Here is a 19,938-nt window from a genome sequence, read left to right as displayed (position 1 = left end):
GCACGATAAGAAGACTCACTTTTTTTGAAAGCTCAGTGGACATTGAGGAATGGATGGAGGTGATGTGCATCGGCTCCAGTCAGGCGAGCCGCCCGGAGGTCTCCTTGCAGGATTCCGACGCGCTTCCACGGCAGTCCTCCCGACGGACTCAGAACACCAACTGAAGCAAGGGAGGTGCGGGCCCTCACGAGAACAGCAACAACGGGACCAGGAGGACAGTACTCTACACTCGGACTCTGACCATCCTCTTCCCCACCATCACACCGAGAGCAGCCGATGACCTGATTGACAGTTGAATGAGACGGCTGGGTCACGAACACTAGAAACTGCTGCCGTTGTTCCTGCCTTTACAGAGAGCGCAAACCCGGCGCCAAAAAGACTATTGTATCCTTTCATTGGCACAGCTCACTGTGAGATTTGGTATACTCCAATGTATAGATGATGGTGTTTGAGGCGCTTGTTGTAGGTTTTATAACAATACCTATAATGATATGTGATGCCTAGGATATGTGCTACCTACGGGGGTGGGGGTGTTCTGTAGTGTTTACTGTTGTCACTGACCATGCTGGTGATATTGCCCCAAACACCCTGATGCACACTTTCCCCCCCGGGAGACAGGGTACCGTTGAGTCACGGACCATTCTGGGATCATGCTCGAATGTAAGGTTAGCTACCTCCCCATTAGCATATGCACCGTTATTTCTTTTCTACCATTTGTACACCATTGTTGGGCCCAGCGCAGATCAAGCGTTGTGCCAAGTTTTGTTGAGATGGTTTGGGGAAGGGGACTCCTGGTCAATTCTGCCCTGTTGGCTCCACGTATGGATAAGATCCACTCCCGCATAGGAACATGGCAGGGACCGCTAACACAATAGGATCATACAATCTGCTTACTTGGAACGTACGGGGCCTAGGAGCAATCCAGAAAAGACAACGCATACATGCATTTCTCCTCCGACGCAAGACACAGGTGGCATTCCTTCAGGAGTCCGACCTGACTGACTCAGAAACATAAAAGATGCTTAAAAATTGGAGAGGACATATCTATTCCACTAACTACGCTGCCTTCGCTAGAGGGCAACTATTTGGGTGCGCTATGGGGTCCCATTTGTTGAAATTGAGCGCCGGGTAGACTAACAGGGACAATATATATTGGTGAAGGGCACTCTTGACGGCTCCATGGTGATCCTTGGGAGTGTTTATGACCCTAATTCCGACCAAGGCCACTTCCTAAACAAGCTGAGTGTGGCCTTGGCGGATTGGGACGGGATCCCCTGGGTGTTGGGAGGGGATCGGAATGCGGTGCTAGACACTGGATTGGACAGATCACACACCCACCCCCCCTTACCCGGCACCACTGCGGGTAAGCTTGCGAACCAATTCACTACATGGGTAAGCGGGTGGACACTTTCTGACGCATGGCGCTGCCTCTATCCAACCCATAGGGAATATTCTTTTTACTCCCCGGTGCACAGCCTCCATACCAGAATCGATAGGTTCCTCTGCTCAAGCTCTATCATTGCAAAGGTCCACTGCTCTACATACCTGGCCAAGACCTTTTCCGACCATAGCCCCCTAAAGCTCACACTCCGCTGGAGTGTAGTACCCACTCCAGTGCCCACCTGGAAGTTACACCCACACCTGCTCGAAGATGCCCCTTTCCACACAACTCGATCCAACACCCTTACTAATTACCTGGCCGACAATTGGAACACAGCGTCTTCTCACTTGATTGAATGGGATGCTCTGAAGGTAGTGGTGAGAGGGGCGACAATCGGACAGTTGGTGGGGGCCAGACAAGAGACATACCAACGATTACAAGACATCGGCAATAGATTACACGTATTGGAGAAGGAGGCGGTATCAGACCGTGACAAACGATGAGTATTACAATCTGCCCACATAGATCATGCGGAGACATTAGAGACGTTGCGTACAATAGATTACAGGGCGTTCCTCCAACGTAAACACACCGAGGCGGATAGAACTGGTACACTACTTGCCCGTATAGTTAGAGATAGGCCTGGCCCACCCATCATATCCAGCATTCGCACCCTGGCAGGACACGTTCACACGCAAGCTGAAATAAATGCTGCCTTTCATAGCCACTTGGAGACGCTCTATGCACCACCTGCCCCAGTGGATGGCTCACTGATTACTGACTTCTTCCAGGACCTTCCCTTTCCGGGACTGTCGGAGGAGGTGCGGAAGGATATTGACGGCCCTATAACTCAACAGGAGATCCATGCTGCAATTAAAGGCCTGAACCGTAATAAGACGCCCCCGGTATGAATTTTATCTTACGTTTGCAGAGTCCTTAGTGCCTACGCTGGAAACAGTCTATAAGACGGCTTTGGAGACTGGCTGCTTGCCGGACTCCACCATGCAGGCGCTGGTCACGTCTATACTCAAACCGGGAGGGGATGGTTTAGAGATGTCAAATCACAGACCCTTTCTATGTTAGCCACCAAATATAAATTCCTAAGCAAGGCACTCGCCAACCGAATACAACCGCACATTACCGCGCTTATTCACAGCGACCAGTGCGGCTTCCTTCCAAATCGCAGCACCTCTCTGAACACCAGACGGCTGCATTCTGTAATGACGGCCACCTCCAAGAGCTTACCGTCACGCAGGATGTGTTGCCCTGGACCTTAGACAGGCGTTCGAATCCTTATCCTGGGACTTCATGTTCGTGACGCTGAAACGCTTCGGGTTCCCGGACACATACCTTAAATGGGTCCGATTATTGTACACGTCCCCTACAGCCAGGGCCCGTACTGGCTGCTATACCTCTGATCAATATAACGTTTATAGAGGCACGAGACAGGGGTGCCCTCTGTCCCCTCTGCTATTTGTGCTAGCATTGGAGCCCCTAGCTCTGGCTCTTCAGGGATCGGCGGGCCAGCTGGGCATCTGCATTGACTGGGTACATCACCTCATATCAATCTATGCAGATGACATACTCCTATATCTGCGAGATCTAACTGCTGCCAATGCCCCTCTCCTGGGTGTATTTGCTATCTTTGAATGCCTGTCGGGATTGGCCATAAATCTGGAGAAATCGACCGGTTATTTCTTCCAGGAAACGCCACACATATCCCACCTCCAATTCGGCACTTACACCCTGCCAGTGGCCCCCACCACCTTTAAATACCTTGGTATATATGTATATAGGGCACAGGAGGACCAGATAGAGGTCAATATCATGCGGGCAATAACGGGGCTCCGTGCAAGTGTAGGGTACTGGTCTTCCCTACCCCTATCAGTAATGGGGCGAATCGCCATCTCCAAAATGGTGATGCTGCCTCTTCTATTGTACTACTTCGTGAACCTGCCCGTGGAACCTGCCCGTGGTCCTCCCACAATCCATTTTTAATACATAACACCATACTGACTACTCTCATTTGGGGCGCGGGCCGGAGACGGATAAGTCTCCGAAAACTACAGTTGGGGATGCAGGGTGGCGGCCTAGAATTCCCTGACTTCCGGGGGTACTATTATGCTAGTCAGCTCCAGTGGCTATCCTACTGGATTGCGGGGGGAAAATTACACGAAATTGGGTTCACGTCGCAGAGATTGGATCGTGGGGAACTGCCCACTCTGCTATTGCCGAGGGCCAGGATTCCCTTGAATTGTCCTCCACTGTTGTGGACTGCTTTACTCTGTTGGAGGAGGGCCCTGTCGTACACGTCTGCGGTGACCCCATACACTGCAAATATCCCTCTGCTAGGCATCCCTACACCACAGGGGAGTCTCACACGGACTAGAACTCAGGTCTGGATGGACAATGGGATAGAGGAGGTAGGAGCTTTCTTTGGTGATGGCACTATGATGGATCACAACTTTCATGCAGGCTACTGGGGTACCACCGCGCTTGTATCTCTTACATGCTACTGTGGCACATTATATCAGAACCACGTGGGCCCCGCAGAGGACTGAACCCCCACAACACACCTTGGTACATCTTTTATATTACATGGGACCTGGAGGGCATTTGGTGCGCTTGCTATACACTGGGGTACGGGCACAAGCGGCAATTACGCTCACCTCCCTTAGGGCACACTGGGTGGAGGACTCTGGGGTGGAGATCACAGATCAGGCATGGAAATGTATGCTGAAGCACCCTAAAAAAGTGTCACGTAATTCATACAGACAATGATACTCCATAGATCGTACCTTACACCGCAAAAGATACACCGTATGTATCCAGATGCCCCCCACTGCTGCCCCGTTGTAAGGGAGACGAGGCGGACTTTATTCACATGCTGTGGTCCTGCCCTCGCCTGCGGGACTTCTGGGGGGGGGGGGAAATGTAGTACGCCACTCCTTGGTCACGGTGACACAACTCCCGGTCCAGGACGAGACCCTGACCTGCCTTACGGGTCTCCGTAGGCGCTCAAAGGTCCAGAAGGTGCGGCTGGTTTCTCATCTTAGCGGTCAGGGTGCTCACTATGAGGTGGAAGTCGCCCAGATGTCCGACGGTGGCTGCCTGGCAGACCGACATGCTTCAATGGGGAGGGCGGAGGGTGCAGCTCTTCGAAGGGAGGAGGAGAGATGGCTGAGAAAGCAACATATCCCCTTCGAGTGAGAGGCCATGATAATTGAACTTAAGGCACTGGATTTATCTCCTACACAAGCCACAGCGTCTCAGTAATCGGAAAGGTGCATGGCTATTGTCTGTAATTCGGCCCCGTTAACCAGAGGCATTGTGCCACTGCCTTGTTCATTGTATCCTCTGGTAGGGTGATTATATGCTAACTCCCTGCAATCACTGTGGAAGCTAAAGTAAGATTGACCAGGTGAGTGTTAGGGTGGGAGGGGGGGGGGGGGAGAGGGTAAAGGGATTTGTACAAGTTCTAACTAGTTGGATATAGTTATACACAACTTTAAAATGCCGCTGCAGATACACCATACCTTCTGTTAATTTGGTTATACGTCCAGCTCGAATGTGACCTATGTGACTCTTATACCATACAGGATAATGGAAACCAATTGGTTATGTATACTTGTAATGTATCTATTGACATGAGAAGGGGGAAAAAACCCAAAAAGACTGTATCTTACAGAAAGTTCTTAAGGTGTACATGTTACAATGCAGTCATCAATAAAGTGTGTTAAAAAAAATTAGAATTTGCATCATAACCAACATGCTCTTCAGGAACAGTTTTCAACCAGGTGCCATATCTGGCCTTCCCATAAGAGACTGGTTTGTAAAGTACTTCTCTGATGTAGGTCTCATTACTTTGTATGGAAGGCTTCTGCCATTGCCACTGCCTCAGTCATGTAATGTTGACCCTTTTCCCTCAAAACAGTCTAGCATGTAGGACTTCAGATACCTATGTAATTCACTGCATTCTTTTTTTTTTTTTTAAACCTTTATTTGCAAAATAAGGACATATACAGACCTACAACCACCAAGGCCGGTCAGTAATACGAAACAGTAAAAATAAAGCAGTACACAGCTCATCAGCCGACAACCCGAGGGTCCGGCAGCGGAAAAGCATGACGTGGTTAGGAGCGTCTGGTAAATGAGGAGGAATAAAAGGTTTCCATTTTATAACACACAAAGAACAACAAAAAAAAACAGAAGAAAAAGAAACGAGGCAAATTTACCAATATAAGGGCTGCTACGTGTGATAGGAGGGGGACAACGAAAAGCAAGCATCAGGAAATCATGGAGGTGGAGTGTGGGGACCAAGAGCGAGCAATACTTTACATTGAACAAAAATTCAAAAATACTGGAACGTACAATCAGGGATAACCTGTATCATCATGGGGCTCTACAAAAGGAGGGTCAGAAATCCCACCACAATACGAATTCCACTGACCTCAAATCCTACCCCACTTCTTAGGCCTACCCCGGGAGACGTATACAATTTTTTTCCTAAACATGCACCAGTCCATGTTCTCCTCCCAGGTCGAGACCAGTGGCGCCCTATGAGACCCCCAGAGTTGAGCAATATCTCTTTTGGCAATAATATTTCCCAGTGTGACCCACTGAGTCTGGGCAACGGTGCAGTCATTCGGTTCCCAAATATTCAGCAAGCAGCGCCGGGCCTCAGGAAGTAGCCCGACGCCTGTCACCTCTCCCATCACCTCATGCACTCGAGTCCAAAAAACCACTACCTCTGGGCACTCCCATATAATATGGAGGAAAGTAGCAAGCAAACCACATCCACGCCGACATAGCCCATCCATCGAGTAACCCATATGCATCAATCGTGGACCCGTGACATAGGTGCGATGAAGAATCTTTAGCTGCACCAGTCGGAGACGCGCCGGAATAGCAACTTCCTTTGGGGAGGAGACTGCAGCCTGCCAGTCTTCATCGTCTAGCTCCAGCCCGTCACCAGTCCATGCCTCACGCAGCTGTATAAGAAGGTCCGAACGGACATTAATAAGTTTCTTGTATATGAGGGAGATAGTGCTGTCGGGGACATGTCCATCAAGCACTCTATCCTCCAAGGGAGAAGACTCAGGGATCGAGGTGCCAGCAGGGAAAACTGAATCGAGCGCATGGCGGATCTGAAGGTATCGAAAATATTCCCTATCACTCAGCTTATATTCCCGTTGTAACTCGTCAAAAGTTTTGACTCTATTGGTGGCCCAAAGATCACCCACTTTGCTGATACCGATAAGGTCCCACCTATCGAATCCCTTCGAGGACCACAGACCACCCAATCTCTCAGCTGCATAGAGAGGAGTCGCCCTAGTGAGTTTATCAGTCCAACCCGTGGCCGATGTTGCACTACCCCAGACACGCAGTGCCACTGCAGTGGGGCCTGTCAAATACCTCCTGTCACTCTTGGAATAAAGCGCTCTATTATAATCGCCCCCCGGGAGTTGCCACTTATCCATATCATAAGCGGGATTAGGGACAGGGCCATACATGGCGTGATTAATAGCACTCAACTGGGACGCCCAATAATAACGTTTGACATCCGGTAAAGCTATCCCACCATCATACCAGGGCAAAGTCAATTTCGCCAGCGCTATACGCGGTCTCCCGCCCCAAATCAATTTCCTCTGGAGACCCTCGATTTCACTAAAATAGCCAGCTGGAACCAGGTCCAGCGTGTTCTGGATTGCGTATAAGAATCGGGGAAGAGACATCATTTTAAACAGGGCCGTCCTCCCCAGGGGGGAAAGAGGCAGTCCACACCATGCCGCCACATCCGACCGAAGTCGGGCAAGCGGAGGCAGTAGATTACGCTCAAATCGGACATTAGGGTCCATAGAGATGTAAATCCCCAAGTATTTGAAACCACCACTGGAGACAGGTATAGGGCAGAAGCGAGGCAGAGAAGGTTGTCCACCCGCAAGCGGGTAAATACAGGATTTAGTCCAGTTAATAACCAAACCAGAATTCTTCCCGAAAGAGCTCAGGACATCAAACAGGACTCCCAATGACTTACGGGGAGAAGTGAGGTACAATAGAATATCATCAGCATAAAGTGATACCCGATCCTCAAAGGTAGGAGACCACCGTATGCCCTTGAGCGAGGGCTCCCAGCGGAGCCACGTGGCAAGGGGTTCAAGAGCAAGCGCAAAAAGGAGATGCGACAAAGGGCAGCCCTGTCTTGTGCCACGTCCGAGGACAAAGGGATCTGAGGCCCTTCCGTTAACCACCACCTGTGCAAGCGGTTGTTCATATAACAGTTTAACCCATCCAATGAACTTAGGACCAAAGCCAAATTTAGCGAGGGCAGCCCACAAATAAGGCCATTCCACCGTGTCGAAGGCCATCGAGGCGTCAAGGGAAACCAAAATGGCCGGTTCCGCAAGAGACCCCGCCCTCGCCAAAACACCGTGTAGATGGCGAAGATTGAGTGCAGTGTTACGGTGGGGGATAAACCCAGATTGATCAGGGTGCACCAATTCGCCGATCACCGTGATCACGCGGTTCGCCAAAATTTTAGCAAGAACTTTAGGCTTCACATTCAGAAGCGAGATCGACCAATATGACGAACAATGTTCCCGGGGCTTTCCGTGTTTGTGGATGACCACAATGGACGCCAGTCTCTGATCTCGGGGAAGAAGCCCGAGATCTCGCGACGCCAAAAATGTCCGACGAAGGTACGGCGCCATTTTATCAGGACACAACTTATACAGCTCGACTGGTAAACCATTCGGGCCCGAAGCCTTACCAGAACGAAGTGCACGGATAGCGAGCGCTACTTCATCGGTAGAAAAATCCGCCTCCATAAGCTCTCTGTCCGAATCCGAGAGACTAGGCAACGCGATATCGCGGAGCAACAGGTGCGAGTCCTCCTCAGGTCTGTCCGAGACCGGCGAGTACACCTTCCAAAAATGCTGGGCAAAGACCTCAACGATCTCGACCGGGTCCACAACTCGCACACCATCCACTCGCTCAATAACAGGCACAACACGATTCACTCTATCCCGCTTATCAAGCCAAGCAAGCAATTTCCCCGCCTTATCACCCAAATCATACAAGCGTCCCTGCTGTTCACGATTCATCGCTTTAGCCGCATCAGTCACCAGAGCTCTGTATTCAAACTGTTTAAGCGCCAAGGAGTGTAGGCTATCAGGCGTAATCACAGATTCCATCTGTTCTTCCAATTCAGAGATATCGTTTTCAAGCCGTACCACTTCTTTAGTTCTGCGCCCCCTTTCGCTGGCAATCAAAGAGAGTGTCTGACCCCGGATCACAGTTTTACACGCCTCCCACAGAGTAACAGGGGAGGATACTGACCCTTCATTCTCAGCAAAATAATAATCCATACATTTAACCACTTCCTTGCTAATGTTGGGGTTACGAAGATTCCACGGATTAATAGGAGCAACACGACCCCCGGACTCTAGCCGCACATCAATGGTGAGCCATAGTGGGGAATGATCTGAAATCCCCCTCGCAAGATGTCTAATTTCTCTCACGGAGACCATCTGTGCCGCTGGAATAAGAATATAATCGAGTCGCGATAGACTACCATGGGCCCCCGAGAAAAAGGTGTACTGGAGCTGGCCAGGGTGAAGTTGTCTCCAACAATCCGCTAATCCCAGTGTATCCATGAAACGGCCCAACCATAACTGCGACGTGGGGAGGGTTCTACAAGGGTGTCGATCCTCCTCTCCACTGACCACCGAGTTAAAATCTCCAACCACTACTAGCAAACCATCGGGGAGCCCCAGGATTACCCCACCCAAATCCGAAAATGTGGTAGACTGTAGACCAGGGGGAACATACACAGACAAAATGGAAATCGTCTTCCCCTCCCATCGACCCACGACAGCAGCATAGCGACCCCTATCATCCAGCACCTCGTCATCTACCTCGAGGGGGAGGGAGTTCCTAACCAAGATACCCGCCCCCCTCGACCCAGTGGGCCACCAAACGGTAGCCTCTTCTATTCAGCGCACGGCACGTATTGCCCACCAAATGCGTTTCTTGTAGTAGAACAATATCCGGGGAGTGCCGCCTCAAGTACAGCAAAACTATCCCCCGTTTAATTCGATCCCCGAGACCATTAACGTTCCAGCTCAGCACCCTCAGCCCCCTACCCCCATCCCAGACAAAAAACAACAGTCCCCCTCGCCACAGAGCAAGCACAAAGGATAAAAGAGCGACCAAATCAGAGCCTCGAAATAAACAAGAAAAGCCCCCCCACCACCCCCCAAAGAACCCTCAACACACAACCCCCCTCCCTGCAACCCTGCGGTAGACCAGAAAGCCACCCCAACTTGCAGTGTGCCTGTCGCCCCATTAAACTAACCTGCAAGAAGAGAGAAAAGTGTCCCCTGAGGAGGAAGAGTCCCGAGTCCAACCACCCCCGGGTATCCGTTGCGTATAAACATCGCTATCACAGAGCCACTGCAAAGCGTCCAATAATGGCTCATCGGCACCGACTCACTACTCCAGGTCTTCCAGGCCTCCCTCGGCACCCCTCATATTCTCCGAGCTGGTATGCTGTGTCGGCAAAGTGTCCAGCCAGTCACTGGCCGCCTCAGGGCGATCAAAGAAAAATGTACGTTTGTTATGCTCAATCCGCAGGCGAGCCGGGAAAAGCATGGCATATTTCAGTTCCATGTCTCTAAGGCGTCGTTTCACCCCCGTAAAGGCCATACGTTGCTTCTGCACTGCCTGGGTGAAGTCCGGATAGAAGCTGATCAAAACATTTTCAAACTTAGTGGGACCATTGACACGGGAGGCCTGCAGGATAGCGTCTCTGTCCCGGTAATTAAAGATCCTGGCTATGATAGGCCTCGGAGCGGCCCCAAGCTTGGGCTTCCCGCCTGGAATCCGATGAGCGCGCTCCACTGCAAAAAGACTACTAAGACCCTTTGGTGACAAATAGTTCTGGATAAGGTCTTCAACCAGAAGATCCGTCTGTACTTCCGTGGAAGTCTCCGGAACGCCCACGATGCGGACATTATTTCGTCTGGCCCGGCTCTCGAAATCATCCAGCCGACAGGCAAGCGAGTCCCTGGCCATGCGAAGATCACGGACCTCGGTCTGAAGATCTGAGACATCTGTAATTAGGCTCGCCGTCTTCACATCCAAAGATTTGACCCGTTCGTTGGTTTTCCCCAGGTCTGTCCTGATAAGGTTGACCTCAATCGCAACCGTATCCAACTTAGTAGCAAGAGTTTCATATTGCTGCCCCATCGCAGTCTGGATATTGGCAATGGCGCCCATAACATCTGCCAAAGTCGGCTCCTCATTCACAGGGGTACCGTCACCAGCCTCTCCGGGGGACTTGCTCGATCCACCCGGGGATCCCTTCGGGCGAGTAAAGCGGTCTATAGTCTGGGTCTGAGCGGCTCCCCCTCGATTCGGGCCTCTGGTGTTGCGCCTCTCGGGGTCCGTCCTGCCCGTCATAATGGTCGACGAGCTCCAAAGGGTCTTCCGAGATCTAGTCAGAATGATTCCCCCTATGGCAAACTGAAGGAATCGAGAGGTCGAGGAACGACAGCCGAATGAGAGTCTGCGACTAGAGCAGGGCAGCAGTATCTACCAGCAATGATTCGGCACCAACAATGACCGAAATCGAAACCGAAAGTACCACAGGGGCAGCGGAGGCGTCTCTCCAGCCGTTGTTGTTCAATTGCCACCTGGGCACCTCGGGAACTCGAGCCCCTGGATGGCCACTGCCGTAGGCCTCAGATTATGGAGTGCAACAAGTCCAGTTCCCGGCGGCCAAATCGAATTCTGGAAGAAGCTTTCGATATCAGCAGGGCATCAACGAGAAGCACCCGTCGTCTAAATCGGGATCTGTGTCAGGATAGATAAGGGTGGTGGAAGGGGTCTCGGGAACCCTCTGCTCACGCGTCCATCTTGGATCCGCGCGTAATTCACTGCATTCTTAATGTATTTTCCTCTGCCGTTATTGCACCTTTCCTCCCAGTGGCTTTTTTTTCACCTCCAGGATGGAGAACGTTTTTTAAGTTTATTTTTTTTGTTTTCTTACTTGACCATGCCATGCAGTTTTTTCATTGTCTATCAAGTTATCACTATACTCAGTCATCACTCCAGAGTAGAACCCTATTCACTTCCCCAACTAGGGAGTCCTCCCACAGCCGCTACACCACTCACCCCTAACCATGATAGTCAGATCCCCATCCACAATGGCTCCCTGGCCCTCACGCCCAACCCCCCACAGTGCAGCCTACCACTCAACTAGAAAGTGCTCCTCCTCCCCCTCGAACCCCCCAGAAATATCTTCACCCGTGGTTCTCCCTCACATATCCCTCATGATGAGTCGACACACTTCACCCCGTCGACTAACTAAATCCTCCCCCCCCCCCTCCCCCCCTCCCACCCACTCCACTGACCAGTCACATCGAGACAGCTCTCGGGTAGCTCATACCAAAACCTCAGAGTCAACTCCCCCACGCCCGCCGTTCTATACCAGTAACATCGCTACATGCGCTCACCCACCCCCAACACAGAACACCATCCTCCTCCCTCCTCCTACTCACACAAAGAATATATCGTACCGCCTCACCCTTCTAGAAGCTCAGCTCGAAACGCTGGTCCGAGGCATGAACGATACCCTTTCTTCCCTAGCCAGAATTGAAGTGCCCACCCAACAGCCCGCTCACCCCCCTACCCTGCCCTCCCCAGACTGCCCAAATCGCCTCCTCCCATCCCGATCCTCGCCCCCACCAGATCGCTCCCACACGTCACTATACCAGAGGCAGAGAAGCGATCAGACAGACCGAGAAGAGTGAAACCCTCCCTCTCCCCCCAGGAAGTGATCACACTCGCCTCATCCTACGACCACCCCGCGACCCCCGACCAGAGCACCTCACAGCACTCACAGAGAGGGACTCCACCTACCCTTACTCAGATCCCCAGGCAGATCTCCTCACCCAAGTCCTCTATTCAAGTAAGTGGGCAGGGATCATCCCCCCTCTAGATTCCCCAGACCCCCAACACACCTAACCTCTCTAACCCGAGCCCAACCCAGCAAGTCGTTGCCCGATGAAGAACCCCGCATCAGATGCATGCTCATCAACAGCAGATCTGCCTCCAAACACGCAACAGAATTAGCAGAAGCTATTCTCTCACATGATATTGATGTAGCCTTTATCACAGAAACCTGGCTCAACTCCCTGTCAGCCCCCATCATGGACATGCTGGTACCACCAGGATTTTCAATCACTCACAAAGACCGCCACAAACAGAGAGGCGGTGGTGTAGCTATCATTCACAAGACTAACCTCGCTATCACGGAAAGCTCATCATGCCTGTACAGCTCCTTCGAATGCCTCTTTATCAACATCAAATCCTGTGCAAAGAGCTCAATACTTTGCCATCTCCTCTACCACCCACCAGGCAATTTTAAGGAATTCGGATTGCAACTCTCTGACCTAATCACCCAATGCGCGCTCAACAACGCCAACAACATAATCCTGGGCGATCTCAACATTAGATGGAACGAAACAAATAACCCGCTCATCCAATCCCTCAACAGCCTTCTGGCAGGAAACGATCTGATACAACACTGCTCTGAAGAAACACACTACAGAGGAGCGATACTTGACGCAATCATTGCGGACAAATACACAATCACCATTGACTATATCATTCCAGTAGACTGGTCAGACCACCACTTAATTCTGTTCCATATCAACCAACCAGCGCCAACACGATACATAAATCAAGCTCCTTCCAAATGGATCAGGAATATTGCCCAAGTCCCACAAAACATCCTAGAAGAAGAACTAAGCACTCTTCTCCCGAACACAACGGAGCACCTCTCAACCACAGATCTCACCTCTCTCTACCATTCCAATTTGACGGCCACCCTTGACCGCCTGGCGCCCTTGAAACTAAAAAAACACAGAAATATTCCATCGAGATTCTGGTTCACTTCTGACAACAATGAGGACAGAAGACTTCTCAGATCCCTTTAAAGAATCTGGAGGAGCAATCTCTCCACCCATCACCGCGAACAACTCAAGACAGCACGCAGAAACTACAACAAACTCATCAAGGACAAAAAATCTTCTTTCTTCTGCTCCGCACTAGATAATGCTAAAAACCGACCCAAAGAGCTCTTCAGCATCATCGGAAGCCAAACATCCAAACCTATCACATCCGATTCAGTGTCCTCCAAAGAACAATGCGACAACTTTGCCAGCTTTTTTAACGAAAAAATCAGCAAGATCGACCTCTCTTTCAGCACAAACCCCTCCTTTCTCAGGGAAACCAAAACTCCATCACCGACTGACAACACCTTATCGATCCCACCCACTCAATGGTCTGTCTTCACGCCGATTCGGGAAGCAGAGATCGTCACCCTGATCGCCAGCGCCAAACCATCATCCCACTCCCTGGATCAGCTTCCTATAAATCTAGCCAAAGTCCTGAAACACACTCTAGCCCCAATTTGGTGCAAAATCATCAACAACTTGCGGAGCTCGGGAAATATCCCTGACTGCCTCAAGGTCGGCCAAGTCACGCCGTTACTAAAAAAAACCAGGGTTGGACACGGAAGATATGAACAACTTTAGACCCGTGTCAAACCTTCCTCTCTTATCCAAAACACTGGAAAAATGTGTTCTCCCACAGTTAACCCAACACCTAGAGAACATCAAGCTCCTGGACTCCCGCCAATCGGGTTTCAGAAAGGGATGCAGCACTGAAACTGCCATCCTAAACGTCATAGACGATCTACACAATCACTTGACTCAGACCAATGCTGCCTTCTCATTCTCCTTGACCTATCGGCCGCGTTTGATACTGTTGATCCCACACTTCTCCTAAAAGTCCTCCAAGAAATAGCAGGCTTTGAAATGACGGTACTAAACTGGTTTTCCTCCTTTCTACACAATCGCTCGCAAAGAGTAAAAATCAAAAACTTTGAATCAGACCCCCTAACCGTCATTCGAGGAATCCCACAAGGGTCAGTACTCTCCCCCCAACTCTTCAATATCTACATGGAACCCCTCACCACAATACTCAGGAATTCCAACATCCCCTTCCACCTCTACGCTGATGACATGCAGCTCTATCTGGAAACCACCTCTATGGACGACATTCTCAAACTTAATGACACGCTCAAAGACGTTCAACAATGGCTCTCACAGAACCACTTGAAGCTTAATCAAGAAAAAACTGAACTTGTAATCATCTCCAACAGAAACGAAATCCCCCAAATTGAAGAATGGCTCAAAGCCATCGACGCCCTCAATGGCACCCTCAAGCCGAAAGATTCGGTCAAGTCCCTAGGTATCACCTTAGACCCCAAACTAGACATGAAAAAACACATTGCGAGCTCCGCCAAAAGCGCCTTCCTCAATCTGAAACTTCTCTACAAAATAAAACCCTTCCTGCCTCCAAAAGACCTTCAACAGGCCACTCAAGCACTGGTGCTTTCCAGAATTGACTATGGAATCGCAGCCCTGACCGGATCAGCTAAATCCCACCTATGCCCTTTGAAAACCACCCTCAATGCCGCGGCTAGAATGGTCACAGGAACCAAGAAATTCGATCCCATTTCTCCTGCGCTCAAGGATCTGAAATGGCTCCCCATTGAACAACGAGCCAACTTTCGAACAGCATGTCTCACGCACAAAGCCCTTCACACAGGTAAACCAGAATACCAGAATAACTCAAAAGGGCTGGCCAGTCCAGAAACCTCAGAAGCTCCAACACGCTTCTTCTCATTCCCTTGAAATCGCGGAAACCCAAAACTATAAGTAAATCCTTTGCAGGCAATGCACCCCGGATCTGGAACACCATCCCTCCCCACATCAGAATGACCTCCCATTTCCCGAAATTCAAGACTTTACTCAAAGCGCTCTTCCTTTAGTCCACCTGAACTGAATGGGGATGATCATAGTACCCCCCACCCTTGTAGACTTTATGATCTGTATGATTGTTATTTGCAATGCCCTTAAGTTGTCCAGATGTGGAGTCTTCCTCGCCGCTAAGGCACACTGTTGTACCTGTTGTGAAGCGCTCTGATACCCTTAGGTCCAGCTAGCGCTATACACAACTTATAATAAATAAATAAATGTACCTCTCTGTATGTGCTTCCCCCAGCACAGCATTAGATGAGATTACCTGATCTGTGCTTTATTAAATAAAACTAATTTAAAAATGCTCAGTCACAATGTATAATCTCTCAATCAATGTTTGCTTGGAAGTTTGGACATTTTGGGACTAAATAGGAGAGGCAGTACAGGACTTGTGGGCGAGAACAACCTATGCACCTTTGGTTTTGTTACTCTGTAGTCTTAAGACCCTTTCCAGTACTGTTCATGAGGTACATGTTTTAATAGAAGGTGGTTAAAGTAATATGCATACTACCGGAAGCCTGTTCTTTTCCACTACTTTGACTATCTTATCCCAAATTTCTGGAGGAGGGCATTCATGATGGTGATGACCTACATAAACCAAACATTTCAAGTGAATATAATTTCTTTTTAGATTTACTGATTTCTAATTCGTCTATTATTTTTCTTGTAGGAATGGATACAAATTTTTATACTGCTCAGCTCGTGCCATTGGAATGGCAGATATGACCAGAGGGTATTTGCATTGGGTTAATGACAAAGGAACTATTTTGCCTCGTGGTCCCCTGATGTTGTCACCCAGCAGCCTCTTCTCAGCTTTTCATAGGTACGTACAACAGTAGCAGGAGAAAACTGAATATTTAATAAAGAAACATTATTGTTATGAAATATTAACATTATTATGATATCCTTTTCAAAGTAAAGATCAGCAGAACGTAAAAATTATGTAACATTATTGATATACACCATATCACCTCAGAAGCATGAACCTAAAACGCTTCTTTTCAAGAGGTCAAGAATTCCAATGTGACCATTGAGTTTAAATTTAACAGATTATTTGGGCCTCTCACTTACCCTAAATTTCATGTTTCCTGAAAGAATTTTTATTGTATTATTTTTTTTAATTTTTTTTTTTACTATTACTGTTTTGTCTTTTGAAATTACTTTATAAAGTTTGACTTAGCATTTCACGGTATACATGCAAAATGTTGAATCCTGCACTGTGAAAAACTAACACTATGCCTCTTTTTTTAGTTACTGGAGGAAGATAGTAAAGTAAAAGTAAAGTCCACATTTGTAAAGCGCACAATCACCCGTAAGGGTCTCTAGGCGCTGGGGGGCCGTCGGGAAGATTAAGCGAGCTATTGCCCAGAGTCACATGGTGCTGGGCTGACCTGCCGCCGGAGCCGGGGATCGAACCGTGGTCCCCAGATTCCAGCGTCAGTCGCCCTGGCCGCGGCGCCACACCTCCCATTTGGGAATTTTCTCCCAGAATTTTAGCACATATTCTAAGACACTATTTTCTGCAGTACTTGTAGATCTAATTTAGCAATGATGTTTGGCAACTGGACATCTACAGTTAAATTAATTTATATTCCTTGGATTGTTCTTCTATTATCATGATGTCATGATTTGTTCATTCAGATGGCTAATATGACTTTGGTCAGTTGACTCTGTTCAAGATATGTTTTATTTAATTTAGCAGGTTAACATTTTGTAATTCTAATAAAGTCGCAAAAACTGTAAATTGAAAGCAAATAGTTCTACCTGCAGATCAATTTTTAAAGATTGAAACATCTATGGTTGAATAGTGTATGCATTTTAATTGTGTACCTTTTCCAATACAAATTCAACATTGTTCAATGTTTCAAAACCTTATTTACAGTGAGAAGTAAAAAAGGGGAGACGTTATGTCCTAACTTAATAGATCAGTACCAGTATTAAAATGCAAAATGATGCAATTAAAAGTTCAGGTTAATTGGAGCATCAGTAATCGTATATATATATTTTAGTTTTCTCTTTGTGCTCTGCATTCTTCTACTTTCCTTTGTAATTCCTTTTTTTCTTTCTTTTACTTTGGTGCACATTTTTGGCACCTTTTTACCCGACATCCTTCAACTGGTTATCAAGCCATTACTGGTTCCAGCTTATTTTCTTTGTTCGGTCTTTAAATCTGTGTGTCCCTTGTAACTCATGTTATATTTGTTATATTTGTAGGTCTTTCTTTTCACCATGTCAGCTTCTTCTACACAGACCTTTTTTCGTCCACAACTATTGAAAGTTTTCCTGAAAATATTGTACATTAATTGCCTTGTCTTTTTGTTTACTTTTATTTACATCCTTAATTTTACATTCTCAATTGTTTTTCTAAATTGACTAGAGCTTTTTGACTTAAGCAATCTATTTTAACAAATTATGTGCAATAAAACTGAACGATGGCTGTGCATTAGATATGTGGGTGGTGCGCCATGTTGCTTATTAGTTCGGCACATCTTTTTCTATTGGATTGCATTGTTATAGTATTCATATACCAAACTCCTTAACTAAGACTTTGCTTTTTAGGCTGGCTTGCAGAAGTGTAGCTGAGGATGGAACCCAGCTTTGACACCTGCTTACTTGGGGTAGCCTCCAGTAGTGTGTGTCTTGTGATTTAGTCGGTAGAGGCCGCTGCAAGGAATAAAGGGGATTGATCCTTTCAATGGAAAAGTCTGAGGGCATAGAAGGTTGCCCAATGCTGTGAGACAAAGCTGAGTCAGAACAGAAGGGATGACTGCTCCACAATCAAAGACTAGGTAGTTTTGCCTGAAACAGGGACTGATTTTTCTAGGACCCAGCACAGTGATTTTTCTTCGTCTGTGTTTCTTCCTTTAAAACCCTTCATAGCATTTAAGAGGGTAAATGCTGCAGTGCAAGTTCTGGAGAGCTGCATAAAAAGGTACCAGTTTTGAATGGAAATACAGGTCCCTTTACCAGAATGCTTCAAGTAATGTGTCAAAAGCCTTAAACTGTAATACTTTCAAGACAGGGTATATGTGCTTTGTTTAAATTTTTTTATTGGTTGGTGGGAGCTTTCACACAGAACGATGTAAGTTGTTACTGGAGTCAGTCTAGAGAAGATCAGTGATCCTACTATTTCTACTACACGGCTAGAGTGAAGTAGAAGGAATAGCTTCCATTGTGTTGTATTGCATTGTAAGTTGACCCATCACACTCTTGAACAGCACTGCTAGCATAGGAAAGACCATACTTTTAGTGTAGTGTGTGACATCCACATGTCTGCTTTTTCTGCCTATTATGGGATGGTGGCTACAGTTCATAGACCGCATTAATCCAATTGGGTGCAATTCCAAAAACCTCAGCCCAGTTTGAGGTTAAGATTTTCTCACAGTTTTCTGTGACATAGTCATTGACCTGAACAAGGAAGAAGAATCCTGCTTGGATGCAGGACAGTTGGATATAGGTTGGTAGCTGACTGGTGCCTTTGTGATTAGGTGGTGCTTTTTCCAGGCGTGCATATTTGAGCTCTTTTTGTCAAGCAACACATGAGTGAGGTGTGGAACAGTGCCTTTGTTCACTGTGAGCATTGCCATGAATACTTTCACTCACACTACTATGTAGGGTTCCATAGGCATGATTGAGGTTTTGATGTTAATTGATGTTTGCAGTACTTCAGTTGAGCTCAACATTTTTTTCGATAAAAAGGGATAAAATCAGTGCAGATGGTAATGTTTTGGGAAACATTTATGTTTCAGGACTGTGACTTCATCTTTTGCTGTCCTTTGCTCTCTTTTTTTACATGAATATGTTTGCTGTTTCTGGCATAAGGTAGTCCAAAATCTTTCAAAGTGTTGTCATTTGTGCTGCTGGGGCATCTGGTATTTCTTAGTCAGCTGTTTCTTAAACAGTCTTGAACAGATTGCTCAACGGATTTCCTCCTTGAATGTTATCTATAACTGTATTTGAAATTTTGTCCAATTTTTCTCCTTGAACCCTTTTCAGATTTTCACCATATTTTTTCTGGATTGCAGCTAACTCTATCTTTACTGTTCAGCTCCGCAGTAAACCTTTGTTTTTAAGACTTTCTTACAGATTTTTCTGTTTTTTTTCTTTCTAATCCTGTTTGGGTGTGTTCACATTTAGTATAGCCAAGATGTTTTCGCTCAATGTGTTCAAGAGTGAATTCGTTCAGCCTGTGACTTTCTGAAACCCTTTCATTCTAGCAATATATATTTTTAATACTTACTTGTGGTGTGATTTTTTCAGAAGAGTTAAGTGTTGGAACATAGGAAATTCAGGGCAGTCTTCGGTAAACAGTGGTACTTAAAACTGTATGTGACCTTTTAAGGGTGTTTGGGTCTCAGTAGACGTGAAATATATTCTATCAATCGATGTATACCAGATGTTTTGATGGATACTTCTGACTTTAGAATCCTCATTTGAGAATATCCCTAGACGCCAGACTGGATCCGGAACCTGAAAAGGCTGTGCCTCTACTCACCAGTAGGTGGGAACGTGCGACTCAACACAGACTTCGGTTCACTCTGGAAGTGTCAAACTGAGTTGTATATAAGGACCACCTAAGCTCACTAACGTCTGTACTTCTCATTTCATGCCTTCAAATGCAGATCCAGAGCTCCGCACCTTTCTTCATACCTTGAAGAGATTCTT

At 47.6% G+C, this 19,938-nt stretch overlaps 1 protein-coding gene across 2 annotated transcripts in view; it reads left to right on the top strand.

The window, feature by feature from the left end:
• Positions 1–19,938, top strand: part of LPIN2 (lipin 2) — a 608,403-nt gene that overhangs the window by 495,255 nt on the left and 93,210 nt on the right. For both annotated transcript variants that reach the window (XM_078687465.1, XM_078687464.1), the window contains exon 17: positions 15,944–16,096. In XM_078687465.1, the coding sequence (XP_078543591.1) occupies positions 15,944–16,096 (153 nt within the window). The remainder of the gene's footprint in view (positions 1–15,943; positions 16,097–19,938) is intronic.

This window comes from Lissotriton helveticus, chromosome 4_1 (genome assembly GCF_964261635.1).
Source record: "Lissotriton helveticus chromosome 4_1, aLisHel1.1, whole genome shotgun sequence".
NCBI lineage: Eukaryota > Metazoa > Chordata > Amphibia > Caudata > Salamandridae > Lissotriton > Lissotriton helveticus.
This window is presented reverse-complemented; position numbering and strand designations above follow the sequence as displayed.